The 24,824-nt window shown below is 35.1% G+C and overlaps 1 protein-coding gene across 2 annotated transcripts; it reads right to left on the reverse strand.

Annotated features, from left to right (window-relative positions):
* Positions 1–894: 894 nt before the first annotated feature.
* RAD50 (RAD50 double strand break repair protein) lies at positions 895–24,593 on the reverse strand. 2 transcript variants are annotated; one of them, XM_026063492.1, is made up of 26 exons: positions 24,444–24,593; positions 23,688–23,871; positions 23,196–23,279; positions 22,814–22,965; positions 21,935–22,120; positions 21,577–21,781; positions 21,008–21,136; positions 20,060–20,225; positions 18,150–18,343; positions 17,354–17,560; positions 16,281–16,463; positions 15,958–16,115; positions 14,683–14,858; positions 13,731–13,968; positions 12,096–12,285; positions 11,052–11,178; positions 10,611–10,804; positions 10,215–10,325; positions 9,559–9,651; positions 9,354–9,467; positions 8,427–8,554; positions 7,542–7,766; positions 4,278–4,363; positions 3,712–3,854; positions 1,707–1,840; positions 895–1,359 (listed from the first exon to the last, which is right to left on the reverse strand). In XM_026063492.1, exons 2-26 carry the CDS (start codon positions 23,814–23,816, stop codon positions 1,173–1,175), a joined length of 3,939 nt encoding a protein of 1,312 aa, XP_025919277.1. In that variant the 5' UTR covers positions 23,817–23,871; positions 24,444–24,593; the 3' UTR covers positions 895–1,172. The 2 variants fall into 2 exon arrangements, with proteins under 2 accessions (XP_025919277.1, XP_025919276.1); XM_026063491.1 differs by having other exon boundaries at positions 24,399–24,593.
* Positions 24,594–24,824: the final 231 nt, after the last annotated feature.

Here is a 24,824-nt window from a genome sequence, read left to right on the forward strand (position 1 = left end):
GTGGTTTAAAGATTTTTCCTTGGGAATTGAACTTTGGTGATAGATTGTCTGCTAGGACATAAAGAGCCGTAAAACCAGCTCCTGTTTGTGGACTTGCATCTACAATTCAGGGTAGAATAGGTGTCCCCGTACTTGGTTACCAAGTAACATAAGCCCAGAAACTGCATCTGTCAGGGTCTGCCTGACTTCAGAGGTGGCACGTTGCTGAGATGACCAGATCCTCTGCAATTTATTGGCTCTCTACTGCAATTCTAATTTGAGTGGCTGGTTCCCTTTGCTCTGCAGGGCCATGAGGTGTTGCTGTGCCAAGGGAAAGAGTTCATAAAGAGTTGTAAGTGGCGCAGCTGTTCAGCAAGCATTATCACAACTCCTTATCTGACACACAGATTAAGACTCCAAGGCATTTTTCCTATCATTTTTACAGAGCTTGATTATCTCATGTAGGATAAAAATATGACCTCAAGTACTCTAGATTTTGATACAACTTCCATAAACGTCAGTGATAGATAGGTAGATGACATTTCTGCCCCCTTCCAGCAAACAGACTTGCCCCTGTTTCTGGTTAAAATATGTTTCTGTCATCCATTCATCTAGTCAGAGACAAGACTGCTTTACTCTCAAGGAAGTTGTTACACTACGCTTGCATTTTTGTGAAGATTTTGTCTTTGAAAAGTCAGAGTAATGGTACCTTGCAGAGGTAGTTGTAAAAATCCTTTTTGAATCTTGTGTATTTTGTGTAGATGAGAGGGACAGCTGCATACAAGCCTTGACTAGACAGATGCAAACCAATCCTGAACATGCCATAATGAAGGGATGGAGGGCAAGCCCTGTTATCCTGATGCAGCTACAGCTGTTCCAGAGAATCTTCATCTGAGCTCACCCCGATACTCAAAGTAAATCGTAACTTTATTTTCACTTTAAAGCATAAACTACATCTAAAAGTTAACTGCTTTGTATTCATTTACATTCTTCCAAAGTACAGCGATTTTCAAACTCATGCACACAAATATGTGCAAAGATACAAAATTTAAAAAGGTAACAGCTTCAGACTCTAGCTAAAATTGCTACAAATCTCCACAATACTACATGCTATGATATTTCCAAATGCTTTCGCTTCAGCTCTATTAAGTAATGCGACTAAGCCAGTCTATAATACCTAATTACTTGAAATTCTAATGAACATATGAACCTAAGGAGCTGACACTGCACTTCATAATTTCAGAACACTGGTCAATGTTCTTCTTTATCCTGTAGAATGTTTCCACGTATTCAGAACGGCCCAGAAGTTCAACAAAATCTTCATCATGAGTTATCACCAGAAGCTGAAAGTTGCGCTGCTGTGATCGGCTTTTTATTATCCTACAAAAGAGATACTGGTTAGTACACTTCTATCTAAATCACATTCTAGTTTTACAGAACTTGTAAATATCTAGTGCAAAAGTAGTTAACTACTGACACAAATGACATGAATTGTCAAGCAATCTAATGCAGAGTAGTATCTCTTTTTACCCTCATTAAAAAATAAATAAATTATGTAAGAGATACTTTTCCAGAAAAAGGAGAGGGAATCTAAAGCTACTGCTTTGCATGTATAATAGTATACATCAACAGAGATACACAAGCTTAAAATAAACTTCACTTCTGCTGATTACTAATAACATTCAAAAAATACCCATCTTTAAGCTTCACAAGAAGAGATCACTTACTCCACCAGGGCATGTGCAAGAGACTCTATGTTTTCTCGATCGAGATTGGTAGTAGGCTCATCTAGTGCCAGGATGCCACAGTTGAGACAGAATGTTTCTGCTAGAGCAAGACGAATAATAAGAGAAGCAAGCACCTAAGGGAAAAAAATAAACAAAATCTCACTCTTCAAAGCGTTTAGAGAGGAACAATGTGTGTAACATGCTATTTTTAATGCCATTACAAACTATAATACTGAGTAAAGCTTACAAGAAAATTCATTGATAGTTTGCAAAATGCCAGTAACTGACTACCTTGCAGCTGAAAAAACACATTAAAATTGCAAGTTTGAAATGAAAGATTGACTTTACAAAATACTGTTGGAAAAATATCAAAGTGAAATACTCAAAATTCAGGAAATACTGGAAAGAAGAACAATTACTACATTGTCATCTGCATCACCACTGTACTTTTTTCAAGCCCCATCCTATTGTGGCAGAGCGGGTGGAAATTTGTATTTGTATCACTTGGTTTGGATTACTGAACTCCTGACTATATACTAAAACTGAAGTCAGCAGGATTTACTACCTTACATATTAGTTCTATACTAATCTGCCTAATCATATTTTTATTTGACCTCATGAATTAGTGAAAATCACAGAACACTTAATGGAAACTTTAGGAGAACATGCTACCAAAGAATACTTTCCARTGATCATGACTGCTGGCATCACAGTTCATGATCAAAGAAGAATTCTCAGAATATAAGCTAAGAAACTGTGAATAAGTTTCACTCTCATTTACATAGGACTCTAACGTAACAGCCTAGACTACTATAAGAGAAGATACATTTTTTGCTTACAGTGCTGTTTTATAAGAAGTTTTGGATTTCCCCCATAATGAGTATGGAATTTTCAAAATAAGTATACATCCACATTCAGGTGGGAATTAATCTGACAGCATTTCTCATACTCACCTAACAGTACGGTATGCATCTGTTCATGGAATATCTTTTTAACAATTCCATTGCTATATGCGGTTAAAAAGACTGTGTACCATTTTGTTCTATTCCTTAATTGCATTTTTCTTTTACTACTGTCAGTATCACCTTGTCAGGGAAAAGCGAAGAGAGGAGGGGGCTGAAGGCCTGGCTGCTGATGAGACACTGACCTAGTAAGCCACACAGTGGAAACTGCTACTCTGGAAGTAAGCAGATAGCTACTTCAGATAACGGCAATGCTTCCTCAGCATCAAGGAGATGCAAGTCTGCTGCCATGGTAGCCCTTCCAGCTGTTGCAGAAGAAGGGAGCCAGAAAGTTCCAGCTCCTACTGCACAAGAGGAAGGAGAAAGTATCTCCTTCATAAGATTTCAGTGTCCTCAGGCTAGGCTGGCACTGGCACGTTGGGTACAGGCAACAGACTCCAGAGCCTAAACTGCGAGGGACAGCTCTCCAGGTCTTCTGTTTACAAAGGATGGGCAGAAAGTGTTCCTGTAGGGAAGAAATAAGACCAGCCCTGGCTGCATGTTTATCCCTTTCTACTATCACCGTATTTAGGAGGACCACTCATTCCAGTGCAAATGCTTCATCTAAGGAAGAAGCAGAGATTCCTGCTGTAATACTGCAGGTAGCTTTGGCTGCCTAAGGGCATAATCAATATGGCAGGTGTCAAACGGCCATCAGTACAGACGGTGATTCTGGAGGCAGCTGAACGAGGCTCGTGGGGAGCTCTTTTCTCTTGCCTTTGATTAGTTTAGATGCTGCGGCACAATGTAACAGGCAGGTGGAAACAACATCTCTCAAGGCCCAACACGTGAGAGACAGATGTGGCTATCTATGACGAGTGTCTGGATATTGCATACTCCCAGCAAAATCCAGACACAATAAAAGAAAGATGTGCAGAACTATAAATTAGAGTTGGAGCCACCTCTTCTTCAGGGTCACTTCAGAATGTGTCACTTTTTTGCATTCACTTGTATCAGTTCTCAAAATCCTATTTACTCTGTACCAAAAATGAAATGCCGTATACCTTCTGCCCAGCACTACATCTTCCTCGCATATCCAGTGCCGTATCTCCTTTTATCATTACTACCCTATAGTTGTAGCTTCTTCTTTTATCAGATGCTGAAACACTCTCATCTGCATCAGAACGAATTTCTATATATTCGATATCTGAAAATGAGAAGGAAACAATTTTTCCATTATCTATCATATTTGTAAACATTTTTGAATTAAATAGACTTGAGAGTTATAATACACAGTATAGCTACAAAAATTCTATTCAGAATTCCCACCGATAGATACATCTTGAAATCAGTTTTTCAAAAACTGAAAAAATGAACTGGTGCAGTCCCCCTATCTCAAGGAAACTTTAACTTCAGAAAATTGGAATAGGGAAAATTACTTCTATTTATCATATAACTACATAATATGTAATAAAAAGGTGATTATAATGGTGACCAACAGATGTAGTCTTTAGAATGCAACCATCTATTTTCAGAACCTGGATTTTCAGTATTTTGAGCAAATGATTTTCAGTATGCACTGTTCAAATCAATTTGATATGTATGAGAAAAACTAAGCCAAATTATGTACCTTGTCCTCTGTAGGTGCTTCGCCAAAGATCACGAATTATTTTGTTGATTTCTTCCATTTTCATGCTATGAAATGTCATTATTGCTCTAGCGACCAAAAAAAAAAAAAAATTCAAGCTGTTATAGATGCAGCCAGGGACGGCTACACACTGCAGGGAATTTAAGGARGGCAACAGCTCGCTTCTCGTTTTCTAAATATTTCTACTAAAAATATAACAAATAGTAGTTTMTAACTTTGAATGCGGAAGTGTATAAAGACTAAACACACTGTATTACATTAAGTACTTCTACTCTCATGAACAGTCCCCCTGCACCCTGCAATGCAGGTGACTGGGTTTCAAAAGAAAAGGAGAGCCTATAAAGTTTCCTCAGAGTACAGAATTCTCTATTAAGAAAATAAGTTGTAATTACCCAAATGGACATTATGACTGGAGCTACCTTTCTCTTTAGCAATAACAWAGGATGTCATTAGTATTTTTTTATTTTGTTTCCCTGCTTAATGTATCAATCATACACGTCTTCAGTGTTCAGTAATAGATATTTCGTATAAAATCATATGAGAAAGGAAACGAAGCTACATTTCTAACTTGGCTTTTTAAACAAAAGTGCTCTGTTATCAAAAAATTAATCACTCAATTTACAATGTCTTCTTTCAAAAAAGATATATGGTGGAAGTTAAATACATGTCTGCAAGGGACTTTTCACATATACTTTTCCCACCTCCCTTCTTATAAGAATTCTTTCCACCTTTTCTGTAGCAAAAAAGAAAGAAGAAATATTTTCARTTAATTCAATTAAACACAAGAATGCCTTACACATCAATATTTATCACAAACCTTCAAATATTAAATCATTAAAGATCAACTGATTGCACAGAAGAACATAGAAAATATTGGTTTTCCCAGCCTACATATACAGCTTTCAATCTCTGGCCATTAGAGGTTACATTTTGTCTCACTGATTTTTTAAGATGATTACCAATAAGTGATGCTTATCTATTTTTCTTGAAATTACACGACTGATTTCCTGCTTTGCCTTAAATAGAAGCAATAGATGATCTGATACCATACAAGAAGATCCTGAAATCTAAAAGGGAAATTCTTGGAGTGCATTTTCATTTAAAGCTGTGAAGCAAAGAATTATACGTGCTCTTAACAATGTAAGTCTTCATAAAACAAATTTTGGATTACATTCAAACATTAAACATATTTTATTATTAAAATTGCTTAAAACAGGGTTCCTCTAGACCATTGTGTTTAATAGCCGTTGAGAGCWGTCTTCCTGAATTCACCCTATCTTTTTGAAACCATTTTATACTTTTACCCTCCAAATATATCAGTGAGCTATGGGGTCCATGATCTTATTATATGTTGTAAGAAAAAATACTTCCTTGTATTTCAAACTACTGCATGGTAATTTTATAATCATTCCCTTTTCACCTTGTCTACACCATTTAAAACTTAATAAACATTTATCGATCTCCGTCAGTCGCTTCTTTTCAACTTGGAAAGTTCTCATCTATTTAGTTTCTCCTTATGATCATCATGCTGTACCTCCAACCACATTATTGCTCTTCTATGCAACTTTTTCCAGCTCTACTATACTTAATCCAGGAGACCGAAACGGTGACATGCATGTATCATGAATTTATACAGTGGCCAAAATGTTTKTTTTTCCTCTTTCATTCTCTATCTTGTTCCTAATGTTCAATTTACCTTCTTAACTGTTACTGAGGACCAGTCTCTGATTTCCTGAGACATACCCACAAGGTCTTTCCCCATGTTCCTCCAGGTTTCAATAGCTCACTGCAATTCCATCATTGTATATGAACACACAGGCTTTTCCAGGAGGGCCGTTTGTGTTACTTTGCCTTGTTTACAATGCTCGAGATGCTATTTTTGGCCAGTCAGYCCAAGACTATAAAACAAGCTTCCAGAAGTAGAAACAAACACAAACTTCACTACACTTTTCATCAAATGCAAGACATGCTTCTTTTGAGCTTGTCTCCTCTAATATAAACACAAAACCAGCCACACTGGAAAAAGAAGAAAAACACCTCTATATTGCAGCATTCTTTACTGAAGACAGTTATTTACTTGAGGAGAAGATGATGGAGAACAAGGAATCTACATGGCAGATTTTATTCCTGTTAAAGTATGACCAGAGGATGCTAAAATATACCACTATAGAAATGAAAGTGGTATGAGAGACTGTGCAAGAAAGGCTGGGTTTAAAAACCAAGTATTTAAATGCAGATTTCCCCTTTCCTAAATTGGTACTGTGAATTCATGAATTTTGGGGCAACATGCAAGACAGACTTTTAAGCAGCACGTTATCCTAATTATCCATTGCATACCCTAGAACTGTTAGAACTGTTTCTTCTACTTTCCCCCATAATTAAAATTACAGGAAGCCTGCCTCTTGGAGGGAAAAAAAAAAGGGGATGGAAAGTTAAAGGAAAACCGTTGGCAGCTTTGGGAGAAACATTTACCAAAGCTTCCTATGCCTTCAAGTAGAAAAGAAACAGAGGAACAAGGCCATGTGTACAGAAACCCTGTGGCTCCACACAAGCTTTGGTTCTTCTACCTGTTTTCATTTGAAAAATAAAGTTGAACGTGTCTGTTGCCTGGACATTCTCTCACCACCATGAGCAACACAGCAAATTCACAGCATGTAAAGAATTCAGCACAGAAATTAGATGGATGATGTATTGGGTTCATTCACCGTTATCTCCCTGAACTTGAGCTGCTGCATTGCAAATATAAGTTCTAACGTGTACAACCAGAACTCAAAAAGGTTCCTACAGAGAGTTGGGAATAAAATGATGATGATCACTGTACTTATCTATGGCTATATTAAACTCCAGCTATAACTATCAACGCATTTATTATATGTACATTATATATCTTAACTTACGGATTTCCTATATACTACCAAACCTGTCCAAGTTGCTGCATATTTTCATTAATTCACTTCGCTTTTAGGAACCAGTTTTCTTCTGGAGGTAAAAAAGAATGCTACTGGAATTGTTTTTTTAGGATATAGAAAAAATTGAAATAAAAAGCTGTACTTGGCTATAATATCTTAATATTTAAATGACTGGTTTTGTGAAGAGAAATAATTACACATCTCAAAGAATTATATTCATTTACTATTTCTAATTTATCCTAGAAAGCTGGAAATTGAAAGCTGCTTTTGTATCAAGTATGTCAATAGTAATTAAGCCTAAAACATTAAAGAATTACCATCATATGACAGTACTTACTTATCAAGAGCCTTATAATAAATGTCCAGATCTTTGTTCACCAGCTCTGTTGTTCTCATAACAATCATCATTTCCCTGTATTTGTCCTCTGCATCTTTGAATTGTGACTCTCGAAGTTCCTTTTTAAAACGAACAATCTCTTCCTCAAATCCACGCTGGCGGCCCAGTGCAACATGATGGTTTCTTTTTAGATCTTCGATTTTCTCCTCTAAACGTTTTTGTTCACTGTCAAACCAGATGCGACGTACAAGCCTTTTGTAATTACTATTTCATAATTCTTTAGTCAAGATTTTAATTTTGAGTTTATCCTAGACAGTAGCTTCTTGTAGCTATTAAGTTTTTAACAGTTAAAATTATAGTACTAATATCCTTGGAACTAAAACACAGTTAGAAGAAAAATATTTTAGAGTTTGCTAAAGATATATTCAAATCACTATTCTAACTAGGAGAAGCAAGTTATCTAAACAATAAATATTAAACTACCGAAACAAATACAAAATTTGCTGCTGAGATACATATGAACAGACTGAAAATAAAAACAAAATATTCTTATCCAGAGAAAGGAGTTATTATTTACATGAGAATCTAGAAGTGGAAGTCATTAAAATGAAAGGATTAAACTGGAACAGGTATATGCACATGTGCACATCTACACACTTTTAGCTAGAAGCACTATATAATTTCACTAAGTCATGTTGTTGTTGTTGTTGTCATCATAGGGATATTACAAAAACATGAGTTTGAAGGAGGAAGTGGTCGACATCAATGGGAAGAAAGGTGGGCCAGGAAACACATATAATACATAATGAATATTACATTCAGATATTTAGTGAAGTCTTGTGTGAAATATGCTGTTTTGTTTTGAAGATCTTATGATGTGCTTACTTTTTCATCTGCAGGACTTTCATTTCTCCCATCTCCTTTATAAGTTGTTTTATATCATCTTCAACTTCTTTTAGCTCTTCACTTCTTTTCCTCAAAGTAAGATTATCCTCTAGCCATCTCTCTTGTATCTAATTCCACAGAAAGTAAGAAGTTGTATAATGGGCTACTAAGCTTTATTAATTCCATGTATCAGTATAAATATAAACTTTCAATGACAAAGTATGAATTCTCCACAACTCTAAAACATACTACAAGCATAATATAATTGATAGCACTGAGAATTGTCACACATATTTAAGGAACTTATTTTGTGCTAGAAATAGGGTACAATACTTACAAAATTGGTTGACACAGGTCACCTGCATGTGAAATTTTAACCAATGCTTCAAATTGGGCAAGTCATTTGAGATGAGATTTAACAGAAGCCCCCCATCTCAATTCTACAGTAAGTGCCGGGATAGAAAGGGGAACCCCACCTTTCCTATAAGGAATGTAAACAATATTTGAAAAACACATACAAGAATTTAAAGTACATGACAAAATCTGAAGTGACTAGCAACTGCTGGTACTTGCAGTCAGGTACACCTTACAGCAGTCCTCTTTCAGAAGGCAGGTGTTCTCCACACAAAGCTAGTTTTAGAAAATATTAGCCATTATCACAATAGACTTACCCTTTTTGGAAATACCACAAGATGATAATCAGAGATAAAAATCTTCAAAAATGCATCTACTTTTGCATATCTAAATTTCAAGACTTTTTTAAGCCTAATGCATGTACAGCAGCTATTCTGACTAACAACTGATTAACCAGAAATCAATCAACAGGAGAAGAACTTTACACCAGTATGAACCTATGCAGACTTAAGTCAACACCAGGAATTATTTCAACTATGCAAAATATACTTTACTATAAGATAATGCAGCTACCTTTTGGGTATCAATATCTTGTCGAATCATTTCCATCTCTTTACTTATCTTTTCCTTCTGTTTCTCACAGGCAGCTAATTGAGAATTTACTTCCTCAAGTTCAGACTCCTTTTGCTAAAGAAATAAAATAAAGAAATAAAAATGGTATTAATTAAACATAAAAAGTTGACATCAAACTCACTTTTTTGCCTGTTTTTTAGGTTACCTTTTTATAGTCTTCTTTTCCATGTAGAATATAGTTTTCAATTTCTTTCATGTAGTTGTTTATATTTTTAACTTTCTCTTTTATATCATTTATCTGCAGGGAAAAGATTTCTAGTGAAATACAGTCTTTTGTCCAAGAACTAACATTCTATATATCAAAGATCAGGTATTATATTAAAATATTTTCAAAGTACAATTCCTTATCATAACTCCCTTTGATGTATTAATGAAAGCCTTTAGCTTTTGAAATTACCATGAAAGTGTTTTCCTAAACAAGTGGCAAACCGCTCACTCATGCTTACAAAAGAGGGCCGCTTCAACTGAGAAAAAGAGTTTTGCCTCTTGGCAAGAACAGGTTGCATTCATCCTCGCTGCTCCTCTTATATCTATTAAGAAGGATTTTTAACATCATTGGTCACTAAATATTGCCAAATTTCCCTRGAAGCCCCTTGACAAGACTGCCAAAAGAGTAATTACAGTTGAGCTTGTTCCCTGACTTAGTTACATTTCCTTTATTCTCTAGAAGTTCTAGAAATAGAAAGCATTATCTAAAGTCACTGTTATTTTCTAAAAGGCAGACTCATCACCATGGCCTTCCTTCATGTCTGAAAAATAGCATCTAATCATATCTCCCAACTATGTCAGAAGCAAACCAACCTTCTCTTGTGTTTCCTTATTACTCGCAGTCTTTTTATTAATTAGATCCTCCTTCTCCTGCTGCAATTTTTCTAAAGTTGCATTCAAAGGAAAAACCTGTTCTTTTGCTTCCTGAAAAGCAGTTGCAAAAAAAAGTCTTTTTTGTTTTCTTGCTATGTTAAAGATCAACAAATTTTCAATTTTCAAGAAGGCATGCATGTATTTCTTTTTTTTCAGTGTTAAAAACAAGATATAAAAACACATATTAATAAACTGCTGGAAGTTCCCAAACATATGCAAAACAGGACAAACATTTAAAATTACATCTTAATTTCAGATTACAGACAATGTTAAATACAACAAGATTTTTTTCCAGTACAACAAAGCTAAGGGTTAATTCTTAAGAGTATTCCCTACCTTGATCTCTCTACATAAGGACTGAACCTCAGTGGTTAATTCCACTGTTTGTTCCTCCAGTTGTCGACGACGTTGCATACTGCTGGAAATCTGAAGTTTCTCTGCTTTAAGTTCATTAACTGTACTCTTAAGCTGCTGGATCTGATTTTGCTGGTCTTGCTTAAGTTTTTGATTTAGCTCAATTTTACCAGTAACTACAGATGAAAAGAAACCCACAGTGATAGAGTCAATCTGTTATTAATAATATTTATTGTCTTCCTTATGAAAATCTAACTGTAAATTAAGCTATTATAACCAAAAACCTTAACCAAACAAAAACCACGATACAGTTATCTTAAAATGTAAAATGAGTAAACTAAAAAGTTGAAATTTTTATGACAGCAAGTTTTGAACATTTTTCTATATGCAGATGAAATACATTACCAGTTTTGTATGGCCTACCTGTATCCCACAAGTGTTTTTTTTCTTGTTTTTCTTGGCTTACTTGTAGAACAGTTCTACTTAAATCGACTCCCAGTAGCTTAGCAGCCTGCTGAGCAATTTTTCTTTCAACGTCCTTAATATCAGTCTGAAAATAAGAGGAAAAGTACTATTATTATTATACTAGTGTTTAACAACCTATTTATTATTAGCTTTGGCACAGAGGAACAAGCTTGGGGCTTGAGGCACACATGACTCAAGAGACCTCCAAATTTATCTCCTGTGCTGGAGCAACGTCACATCATTAGTAGTAAAGTTATGTTAGACCACAGGCTGCTAGAGCCTGGAATTTCTAATTATGAGAGGAAATAAGCTGATATGCACGGGCTTCTGACATCTCCAGAACAGTTATGTGCCCATCTGTCTCTGCAACAACAGAACTTTTGGAGCCTCAGGAGCTGTTGCCGTCTCTCACTTGTGAAACGGTCTCAGCCTCCCCAAGTTTCCTGACCAATTGTCTCCTTTTGGCCCTCAGTTGAGCAAAGATTTTGCTATATTGGTAATAAAGGTGCAAAGGCCGTTCAAAACAGTCTTCTACTTCAGAATAATTAAAAAGCTAGGGGATATCCATCCTGCTTTACCATACATTCAGATGGCCCAGAACAAGGGAACACAGGTGACAAGACTTAAGACAGTTCACCAGGGTACATGCAGAGAATGTACTGAACTAGAACAGAAGGCTGGACCATGCGAAGTGAGAAACAATGCACTGTATTTGCTTTCCTGCCTAAGTTCTGGATTATACCCATTTTCCTGGTTACTATTGTACAGAATGGAGTCAGAACTCGAGAGACACTGCAATCCTCAAAAGCAGAAATCATTGCATAAAACTTCACATTTTATTAGTAACAAGATCATCTATGCTACACTGTTTTTTAAAATGTTTTTACCAGCTTTGAAAAGTCTTAAGACTTCAAAGTTTTGTGATATTATTGAAAAACTACATATTTAGACAGTAGCAAATGAGTATCATCTTATATATTGAAAGAAATTACCAAAACATACCTGGTACCTTTCCATAAGTGTTATATCCTGTAAACATGCTTTGGCACCCTCCTCCTCAGACAGAACTGTGTGCAAGAGTGTTTCCTGTTCTTCTATCTCATTTTTTAGGCGTGTAAAATCCCTGTTTACAGTCTGTAGCTTATTCCTCAAGTCCGGTATATCCCTTTCTTGGAGTTCAGTTATGGTTTGCCTTAAATAAAATACAAATCCATAAAACTTTCTTTGTCAAAGAAAGCAGCATAAGTTAAAGACATTCAATATGACAAAATTTATGACATGATTTAATAGTGGAAGACTAGATTTGGACAAAAATAGTATCCCCTTAACCTTGCTCATGTTTGAGCTTATCTTACTTCCCCAACTAAGATAACATATCCCTCACTTTAGACAGGTGAGAGAAGTTCAGATCCAGAAGAGTTTATGAAGTATAGCAAACGCTTATGAGAGGGCTGAAAAATCTACTATACAAGACTGCCCTCTTGCGAAGGAAAGGTGTATCCTTTAATATACATTTTCTCTCTCTTGCAACAGAAGTCCCAAGTAACATTAGTCAAACAAAATTCTCTCAAAACAATGGTCTGCAAACTTCTTGAGAATAGAGCCTCTTTACCCACCCACAAGGACCTGCATTCTCTACTCTCACCCTAAACCCTGTTTGTATAATTAAAAAAAACCCTCCAGATTCTGGCAGAAATTCATTAAGGTTATTGTTATTTGGTTTTTTTTCGAAGGGAGGTGATAGGAAGAGCAAAAGGAGGTAACAACAGAACAGCCTGCCTGATATTTTTATAGCTTAAAAAATACAGACAAATTCAGCCTACTGGAAAGTACCTGAGACACCTTTTCTGAATTTGTTAGTATTGCCTACACTTTGTATTAGCTCGCAAGTTCAAAACAACAACAACAACAACAACAACAACAACCCCAAAACAGCAACAAAAGGTATCCCAAATAACACACAGGATTAAATTCAGTCTCATTTAATATGGGTCAATAGAGTCAGAGATTGTTATATATTCCAAAATGATGGAATTGCACATGACTGACCCCTGGGAAACACAGATGGCATTGGGGATCCACTAGAAAATCCAGAGATCCCTTTCTAGAAGATCATAATTCAYATAAAATTCTCAGCAACAGGAAAAGATTGTTAAAGGACTTACAACCCAGGATTATATTGAAGTGTTTAGTATAGATTCAGTACCCATTCTGTCAATACAGCTTCCATTTCAGCATTTCTAAGAAACATATAAATGTGATGTGGTATGAAAACACTTCATTAACAACAAAAACAACCTGTCCGTTTTAAATTACAACGATAAAAAACACGGAGGAAACTGTTTTTGTATAGTGTAAATGATCAGTAGAAAAAGAAGTATATAACCACTTCTTCTGCCTCACCTTCATGAGAAGCCCAAAGGGACTAGAAATACCAAAAATATAAAATAGTGTAATATTAAAGTCTAAATGAGCAGAGAACAAATGCTCTCAAAATATTAATCTCAAGAATTATATTTTTGAATGAATTACCTAATTCTAAAATAAAATTTCCTTGATTTCAGCATAGTTTTTAATAATCAGAAAACCATTTGAAAGAAAATAGCTTGCAGCAAAATGGTTTGGTCAGTACTTTACCTAATTGGTTTAAGTCCTATCATTTCATCCCGTTTCTTCTCTCTTCTTTTAAGCTCTGACTCCGTTGACTTCAGTTTGTCTGGAGCAAGACGCAACTTAGACTGCAGATCACTAATTACATCTTGCAGTTCTGCCTCCGTTTGAAAAACCCTTTGACAAACTGGACAACATGACTGGTTCTCTTCTGTCAGTTGTGTAATGAACTGGGAATAAACTGCTGTGGCTCCAGCAAGCACAGCTGGTTTATAAAGAATCAAAAAAATTTATGTTAACTAAACAGTGCATAACCAGATCTAAGATAGGTGTGTATTCATCGTAAACAAGACAAACAAGACAAAATTATAACCTGCAAAACCACTAAGATAGGAAACTGAAACAGCCCTGAAGAAGCTGGTACGGATTCAACGCTGACCCTGCTTTCAGCAGGTTGGCCTCGATGACCTCCTGAGGTCCCCTCCCACCTGAGTTATTCTATGAGTCTATTTCATTAAACTATGCTCCTTCTTTAATTCACTGTGGAAGCGAGTACTTCCTTCACCAGGTGCTTTCTTTCTGCAATTTTAAGGCCTTACAGACCAAAACCATGCTATGCGGTTGGCTGTGTACTTGTCTTTACACCTGGCAGATCTAAGCACTCAAACATTGCACCAGTTTTGAAAAGATCGTGATCTACATATACACCAAATCAAAGCAGACACTTTATTTACACATAATAAGAGAGTTAATTGAAAGAATTAAAATGACTGATCCTGATTACGTGTAAAACACAAATAGTAGTAAAGATAAAGAAGACTCGTTACAAATATTCGGTAATAATATTACTTAGGTCAGTTTCTATGTTGATTGACCTACAATATAAAAACCCACAAGCAACAGGATGTCGATACCTGTAACTTACATTTAAAACAAGCTCTAGAGAAAAAAAAAAAAGTAGAGACACAGTTAAATTTACCTCGTTGTTTTGAGCTCTTTTCAATTTCATCTTGAAGTTTGTTCAGATCACTGTCAAAATCTTGGCTTCCACAAACATCAAAAAGTTTTGCTTCATAACTGGACAATTGCTCTTCTTTTTTTCTTAGTTCAATGCTGATATAATTTTTATGTTGTTCTGCTGAAGCTAGTTGTTTGCTGAAACATTAATGCATAAACTCTTATATTATGGAAACCAAAAAAGATTTCAAACTAAGTAAAGTAAGCAAAAATAAGAACCTGGGATGTTAATCTAAAGTTGACATTATAGAGCTAGCCACCAGTTTTTCTTTAATGATTTTTCAGGAAATCCGCAGGGTAAACTTTCAATTCATCTAAATATTGTATAAAGTGTTACCTTTTAAATTCCCTTTGATCCCACAGATTTCTGTTTTCTAGATGCTTAAACTCATTTCTAAAAACAGATCCATACAAAAGACTTTCTAGAATAATACAATGTCAATTTTTTGTTCCCCACCCTATTTATCACAGCATTTATGAGGTACCACTGAGCTACTTGGGCACAGAGCATTAATTATCATTCCACTATGTTCCACATTTCTGAAATATGCAATATTTTTAGACTCCAAATTTTGTAAATCAGATCTACATGAAAGTAGGCTTATGCTTACTAACAGCTCTTCTAAGTGGCACCCACAATACAATATCCTCAACAAAACAAATGTGACCAAGCACTTGGAAACAGAAAGAGGACCTGAGTTACACAGAAGGAAAAAAAAAAAAAAAAAACCTCTCCCAAACCATTAACGCTGGAAGAAAAAACAGAAAGTTACACCTAAGACATATGTAGGGTTTTTTGGTTTTGCAGAAGCTGGATGTGTATCACTTACTCTTTCTGACAAACTATTTTATACATCATCAAATGAAATCAGGGACATTTAATCACACATGGACTCCTGACATTTTCACTAACCATTCTGTGACTCGTAAGAAAGCCAGAAGGCCAGCATCTTTTCCTCCCAAAGAAGATTCATTCAGCTAGGATTAGTATAAAGAATTAAGGATGTTTGAGAACAGTATTTTGCTAACTACTTTTAGTGCTGCCTTTGACATACTACAAGTCTAAGTAATTTATTAATTGGCACAAAATATATTGGCTATATATTAAATAAACTTTGCAGATACCTAAATAAACAAGAATGAATTAAGATATCAATGGAAGCATATTAAACGTTCTAATATTGAAATTAATAATTTTTAAAATACTTCTGGAGATATCAGTTAATTTAATACCTACTTAAGCTTGGCAAGTCTATCCCTTGTCTGATTAATCTCTTTACTTTTACCATGAAGCCAGTCTTCAAGTTGCTTTTTATTCGGAAAGTATCCCAGCAGTAAGGTCAGCTCATCAGAATGTCTTGATTTTACTTTTCTAATTTGCTCCTCTTTGTCTGCCTTGGGAAACAAAGAATTTTAAATGAACATTTTTGTATGCACAAGTTTTATAAAGTCAGATAGAAGCTTTATATACTATTGTTGAAAAACATTAAAAAAATACAAAAATGGGATTGCTTTAATTTCATGTCTCTTTCTTATGAGATAATGATAGAATTAAATTACTTTGTCTTTCTTAAGCATTTCCATTTGGGTTATTGTTGTGGTGTGTAGGTTTAACTGTTCCATCTCCTGATCCAGCTTCCGAAGTACTTTGTCCAGGTTTGTTTTCTCACTTTGTAGACTTTGTACTTCTAGTTCGAGTGCTTCTACATTACTGTTCTTCTCAGCCTTCTCCAGATCATGTTCCTAAACAAACAAACAAAAAAACCCCAAATACTTAAATAATTATAATAACAATAATGTTCTAACTAAAGGAGACAAAAGAACGATTTTAAACTGYCCAGCAGCAGTATCATTAGCTGATACAGGAATGATCATTACAAGATTTGTAAGAGTACATACAAAAGGACAAAAGGACAAAGGCTGTGATGCTGGGATGAGTAAAGTAGATAGCAGAGGCAAAATTCCAAAATGTAGCACTGGTCCAAGTTGCCCATTCTTTTAACATAAACCATAACCACAGGATTTAGCTTCAAGAAGCTCACTCATATTTAATTTGATTCTCTGTATTTTAGCATCTACTGTACATTATATACTGGAATTATCCTAGTGAGAAGGTTAAAAGAAACACTCTCAAGCATTGAATTCTTACACTGCAAACAAATAAATATAAAATACTTATCTACAAAGGCATAATCAACTCTTCAACAGGGAAATAAGATGCTTATTACCTTATAATGCTTTACAGGATAAAATGCTTATCACCAACTAGCCCAGTTCACAGAGAAGTTATCTGGAAAATGGAGCTAGCATAGCACTTCAAGCCATAATTTTTTTTGGCCCAGTAATTTAAGACTGACCAATCTTATGATGTGACATCCTCAGCCATGCTTACTACACTATTTATAAGTGACCAAGCAGAAATAGTACATTCTATGTATGCACCGTACAAAAACAAAGTAGTGAATAGTCTCTTCCCCAAAGGGCCTACCATCTAAAAAGAAAGACATAGGGAAGGCATTAAAAGGGCAAAAATGCAGCAGAGATTTGAACTCCCTTTTGGGGTAAACATCCACCTTTTTTGATAAGCTGAAAGTTTTCCTTCTTATTTAAAATTTTCAGTAACATAAACTTACTGCCTTGACAAGCTCCTGGTCCAACTCCAGAATTCTGTCTGAAGACCCCTCCAACTGCTGCAATTCATATTTTACATTCTTCAGTTCAACTTGTTTCTTATTTTGAATGTCTGATTTCAGGTCAATGGTTCTTTCTAATCCAGTTTTCTTATCTCTTATTTCATCTATCTGTTTTTGCTTCATTGCTTCTTTTTGTGCAAAGCCTCTCTGAAAGAAGTCAGGAATAATGTGTTCATTCAGTGATCAACCACAGCTAGATTTTTTAATAGGAAAAACACAACATTTAAAAATATTCCTTCACACTAGCTTGCAAATATTCACCACTGTAATGCAAGACATTGGTATATTTAGATTATCAGAACTTGTCAAAAATTTTCTGCTGCAATGTTTCCATTAGAAAATGCAGACTCATCATACCAGCAGCATTTTGGGAGAGCAACTCAATTTTGAAAATGCTTTCAACAAAGAGATGTTTATTTTTCCAACCAGTTACCCATTCTAATCTTTCCTCAGGCCTTTTACCTTGTCCGTGACCCACCTGCTTGAGAGTGAGAGCTACTGAGAAAAAACTGCTTGCAGAATTGCCTGTTCAGTAACTTTGGCAATTCAAGTTACCTGATCGTCACTCTCTGCTCCAAACCTGTTTTCCCTGGGAAGGGCCAGACAACCCATAGAGAATGTYTAAAAAAAAAAAAGTCCACCTTCATTTTTTCCCTCAACTTTCTTCTTCCACCCAGCACCACAAAGACACCTGCGAACTAATAACAGCACACCAGCAACATGACCAAATCATTACCATTAACTGACTTGCAGCTTCTATGTCTCTTTCCTGTCTCTCCTTCAACAACCTGTGAAAACTGGTAATCTGTCTTTCATTAAAAGGTGCTCGCTCAAAACCATCTAATTCCAGCTGTGCTGCCAACGACTGAATTAATGAATCCCTCATTGTTATGTGTTCTTGGTGACGATCTGCTTGCAGCTGAAGGCGACCTTCACAAAAAGAAAAGAAAATGTAACATAAACTCACAAAAACAGGAACAAAAGATACATGCGTGATTCAAAGTCAATAGCAATTATTTTCCTGAAGTCTTCTAAACTGAAGTATTTATAAGCCATCCAAAAAGCTCCAGAATAAAAACATTTATGCTGTAGCTTGAGAGACTATTTTCGGTAAYGAAATTTTTATTAAATCAATCAATCAATCAATCAAGAATTAAAAAAACCCTTCTTTAAACACTAAAAATATTACTCTGGTAAATATAAACAAACCAAAACCCAAACATATTTCATCTAGGCATATATTCTTTGTCTGAATTACTACAGCTATCCTGAAATTTCCATCATGCYCATTTTAAGAGATTTCAACATTTATCCCTTTTTAAAGCCAGTCTTACATAAGACCTTCATTTGGATGGTACACAGGAGAATTTGTCCTATTAAATTTCAGCACGGAATTATGGACATTACTGCCTTGCTAAGAAACCCAATACAGAAATGTTAACCTGAATTTTGCACAGATTTATATAAACTTCAAGAAAAATGTTGTCTTTAATTAATTTCACATATGATGTGATACTAAGGCAAGGGGAAGTAACTGCCCATCAACACATGAACTGTCCTCACTGAAGTTTGTATGCAGGACTCTTAAGTCCACAGTCATAAATGCAGTATTTCAAACAATTCAACATATGTAATTATTATGTCGCAAATTGGCAATCTGACTTATTTTTCTTAAATCTACACAAAGTTTAAAGTAAAGCATTAAAACTGTTTTGGTAGAAAAAATTAATATTCATCTCTCAGGCTGCTACTTACTTTCAGGTGTTTCTCCTTTGGCTGTAACATGCCTGAGTTTTTTTCTACATAATATATTATGAGAACTGTGGCACATGTGTATCAAGTTATACGGCTTTATTAAGTAATAGAAGTGATCAGTCAGGCTAACAGAGACACCAACAGGTTATTTGCCCCAGTACTGAAGTTGAATCTTTATTATATAAGTTGTGCTGACTCCAAACAATTCTTTCATATTTTATAAACCCCCAAATGCCACTACTTTCTAGAATTTCCAATATAATTACCACCACACTTGATTCCTATTACTGTTTAATTATAGGACCCATTGAAAAATGCATAGTTTATATATCAGAGCGTGCCATCAACAGTCCATCTAAAACAGAATGTGCAACATATGGAAGAACATTATCCTAAAGCCTTCTGATTAGTCTGCAGCCCCCACCTAAGAGACTGAGGATGCCGAGCATTCATGCTTTCATGATCTTATTGGCTAAAAATACACTTATACCAGCACAACTAGTCTGGTTACCAGACATTTTCATAGCTTAGAGAAAGTACAAACTCAGACCATGTGAAGAATTGTGTTGTAAACTGCTATACTGACCTTGTTCTAGGTCACCAGACTCATCTATTTTGAGTATCTCTACAAAGAATAGTCCATTTAAGAACAAATGTATTATATGCTGCAATTATGGCTCAAAAGAAGATGCGCACATTAGAAATTTCAGGGGAAGAACCTTAAGACTTGATTACCTGTGAGATTCCCACACTATACTTGTGYGGCTGACAACAAACTAAAATACATTTCAAGGTTGCTGACCAGTTCRATCACTTCAATTCTTATCAGTATTTCCATTTCACATCTTAATTACATTAACAATAAAAAGTTATAGACTGAGTCTGAAATACCTCGTTCAATAAGTAGTTCTGACTTCTCACTGTTAAATCTCTGGCACTCTTTAGAAGCTCTATCTAGTTCACGCTTACAATCTAATAATCTCTTCTCCTTCTCCTTCACTGTTCTCTGGTGGTTCTGATATCTGTCCCTAAGTTGTTCATCTGTTCCTTGAAAAATCTGTACACCAAATAAAACAGATAATAAAGTTAGCTTTTTAATTAAATTTATAAGCCATTTTAATTACTTTTTTAAAAAAATATAGTTTTTACCATAAAGGAATTCAAGAAATAAGAAATAAGAACTTTCTATATTGAAATTATATACTAAGTCACATATTAAGAAAAATTAAACACACTTCAAACAAAATTGCCTGAACAAAAAGCACTGTTTTTCTTATGTTGAAACAAATTAATCAAAATTTCTACCACTATCCTAAAGAAGTTTCTTTCCACCATCAAAATAGTTTTAAATGCCTTAGCACAAACACAACAGAAGACTAACAACTGTTATTTTAGGAGGAAGAAATAAAAAAATTCCAAGGAGATTAACAATATCAACGTCAGGAGGCATACTGTACTGGTCAGAACAAGCATTGGCTATAATCAAATTATTGTGAGAATTAGATATTTTCAAGTTGCACATTGCAGGACGTTATTACCAGTAACTATCACTTTTATGAAAACTTTTCTCTGTACTTCATTTCCTGGCAAGCTATTCTATTGCGAAGGAATCAGTTATAAAATGCAGTTTAACCCTTACATCCAAATTACACAGAAATTAATACATCTTTATGGAACCATATTCAAAATTGACATTATCAAGTCAGCTACTTGGGCTGTGAAGATGTTTTTCACCAACATCTGATGCATAATAAAATATATACTTAGTTCACTGGGTGGCAAAAGATGGACTTTGATTTTTCAGAAGAAAGGATGGCAGCATGAAATTTAAAAGATAACCTTTTCCATTTTCTGTTGCAGATCTTGATTATCTTTTTCCATCTGCTTCTTCCTGCTCTCCAGGGCTTTTATGTCATTGTCTAGCCTCATCACTTTCATGAGATTCTGTTCAATTGCTGCCAGAGAACTCTGCAAAGGAAAGAGGCTGAAAGTAAAAGATTTCCCTAGTTTATGAATCCCATAATCAAATTTTCTATACAATACAGTACTCTAAAGGCAGAACCTTCAGCTTTATGAAGAATTTTGGACAAAAGAAGTTGGCAGCTAAATTTCAGAAAGGGAGATTTTAGATTAAAATACAGTAAAACAATGCTGCTAAAAGAATTCACAAACTATGTTCTTAAACTTCCAATGATTGTCTACAGATTAGACTAGCAGCTGTCAGTTATACTGACAGACTAGCAGCTGCCAGGTTTGTCTAGGTATACTTGATTCAGTTTCAGAGCAGAGAAATAATACAACGTAAAAGTTTAATATTTTAATCAAGGAATTCCTCCAGCTTTTATTTTTTCTGTGTTCTTATGTACTGTTTCATATTGGAATTTTAACATAATGATCATATAAATTACCGTTAGAGGATCAAGTTGACTTTCAATAGATTTTACATTCTCTTTAGAAGCAGCCAGCTGAGCCTCTCTATTGCTAAGATGATCCTGGATTTCACGTGCTTTTTCTTTATTCTGTTTTAGGTATTTCAGTTCTGTCTGACACTCTTTTACTTTCAAGCTTTGTTTCAGTCGTACCTGACGGAGAGTTTCCAAAGCTTTAATATACCTTAAAAAAAACACACATACAAACAAATTTCAAATCCTACTGGCAATATAGCAATATTAATGAATGAAACAATGCTTTAAACATTTTCATGAACATCTGTGCTATTAAAGAAGATTTTTTTTTCTTATTTAATTACAGTAAAGACAGAAAAACCTTGTTGCTGAAAAGATCTCATCAAATTTTTGTTTCAGAGCCTTCCCTTCACTTAAGGGCCAGTTGGATTCTTCTTGGTGGCAGAAAATGACATTGTTAATCACAGACTTGGAAACACCAAGGGCGCTGATCATCTCTCGATCGATTTCTGCACACTTGGAACTAAGACTGACCTTCTCACCATGCCTGTGTAACACAGATAAAGAAAATGCGCAACGAAGTTACTAGCAAATTTTTTTTAAAAATGAACTTCTGCATATTTCAATAATATAAACTTATTCTAATGTACTGACTCTAAAACTTAGTAAGAGTAACAAATCATTCTTATGAGAGTAAGGGTTTTTCATCTCTCCTGATTTTTCCTTTACGCCATTTTTAATTATTAAGCATAAAATTACCATTTTCAGTAAGTGCATTTAACACAATAAACATTTTTTGTCAAGACTACTACCTGTTAAAAAGCCACACAGAACCACCAGAGGGAGCAACACCGATCTAAAATAAAGTTAAGTGAATACTCTTTTAAATAGTGGAGGTGGGAATTAAACATGGACTTAGAATGATCTGAAACTTAAAATGGTGCTAAAGGAATTAGAACTTACTTATYGCATAGAACACTACTTTCAAACCATACTGTCAGTAATAAAATTTTCAAGTATACTTAAGTCAATAGATATAAGTAATTTTTAAAATAGCAGCTATCAAATCTTGGATTTCTGAGTCAACTAATAGATTAAGTGATGAAACTACATAGCTTTAACCTAAGAGTATACGTAGCAACTTCAACAAATACATTTTCAAGTTTTCTTGGCTTATAYATAAATATATAAAAAAACCCAAACTGATATTCATGCCAAAGTAAAAAAACTGACAACTTACTTTGTTCTAGTAATGACACCTTCAAGTGTTTTAAATTCTGTTTTCTTGCCTTTCTGGGTACAAACCATGGATCGCTGSACAGCCACGAGCTCTCCATTAACATCTCGAAACTGCAGTCGAATCTGAGCTCTAACATCTGTTTCATTGGCAACCTTTAGAAGAAACCCAAAAAAGCCTGAATAAAGGAAATTCTTCTCAACATCCAAATGAACATGTGCATTCCAAGCTGCGGGTAATCTTCTAATGTCCCCCATTTCTCTGTTTTTCCTGGAAAAATGTCAACAAATATCTGTCTAGGACTTGAGCATCCCTATTTTCATCACAACCCTGAGTTAAGTATTTTACTTAGTGGTAAACAAATACTAATCGCTATGGCTTTTACCTTTGGATCATGAACAAATGAGCTTCCTTTTGTGCCGGGAGGAAAATCTCCAGTGGATATATATTTAAGACATTCAATGATAGTCTAAGAAAACAGAAGTAAGTATATAGTAATAATGACAATTTAGAGGAAACAAAATAGACTACAGACAGAACACAATAACAGTCCATACATATTTGCAAATAACCATAAAAGAATAATAAAAAATGAYATTTTATTTTTGAGTATCATAAGAACAAGATACTTCATGAGAACAGTTCATGAGAACTTAATGAGAATCAGCACCTGTATCAATTTCCTAAAAGAAATACCAACCAGTGCTTTGCAAAATCTAGGCTTGAAAGCAGATCTCGTAATGCAATGCATCACAATACGTACAGTAAACTGCAAGATTTTTATAATTTTAATACCTTTCTCTAGAGATCATTCTTTGTATTTTGAGGGCTTTCAAAGTTATTCATAGTATAAAACCGAACATTTAATAAGTCTTACCGTTTTTCCTGCACCATTTGGTCCCACCAAAATAGTTAATGGATTAAAGAAAGTGATAATTTGTTTGTCTTTATCCTCCACCCCAAAACTCCTCACTCCGAGGATACTCATTTTCTCAATCTTTGACATTTTTGCAGAATATTTTTCTTCTTTTCCAAAGCCAGAAGCTTAAATGTCATCAACCCTACAAAATAAAGCTTAGTRAAAAACCTAGACAGCAAAACTGTACCATATCACTGAAACCTCACAACACATATAAATAAGCACATAGTATTATGTGTGTCTTTAAAAACAGAGCAAAGTTTCTTCAATTATGGCTGAAGGTGCAGAACATACACTAAGGCAAAACACACATTTGTTTTGTACTGAGAAGCCAATCAGCTCAAAGTTAACAGACCTGCCACAGTATTTATCACTGAATCAAAACAATGGCAAAAATTAAAATAAAAAATGTTTATAAGATAAATACACTTAATTACACTTAACAAAAACTATGCACATGCTTTTAGAATGCGCCGAGCACAACAAAAGTACTAATATCTTTTTTTCTCTTTAAATAAGTTTGCTGTTGGACTGCAATACCCCAAATTGAGCAAGCTTTTCTACTGTGTACATTTTTTGTAATGCCATGTTCAAATTTATATAGGACATCTCTCATTATCTTTGTCCTGATATGGGAATAAAAAAGAGTAYGACACTTTATAGACAAACCTCCACAAGGAGGCAGGAAGCCTTGCAGTCCTTCCGTCAACGGACCTTTGCATACACGCCGGGTCTGCTCCGCTGCTGCTGTTACAGGGTCGGGGTAGTTCATATAAGCAATTCCTATCCTAATGTGCAATGAACATTGTTATTTATAGATACTTAATACGCATATTTAAGACATGTATCTGTTTAATACAAGCATGCGAGAACACAATAAAACAATCCAGAAATTAGAAGTTAGCAGGGGAATTCAATAAACAGCTGTCAATGTTCACATCTGCCAGGGCAGCGTACGAACTTATTGCCTGCACCGGTCCCCATCACTCACACTGGTCCCTGTCACCTGCACTGGTCACTGTCACCTGCACCGGTCCCCATCACCCACACTGGTCCCTGTCACCTGCACCGGTCCCCATCACCCACACCAGTCAC

Source organism: Apteryx rowi, unplaced genomic scaffold (genome assembly GCF_003343035.1).
Source record: "Apteryx rowi isolate R43461 unplaced genomic scaffold, aptRow1 scaffold_2, whole genome shotgun sequence".
NCBI lineage: Eukaryota > Metazoa > Chordata > Aves > Apterygiformes > Apterygidae > Apteryx > Apteryx rowi.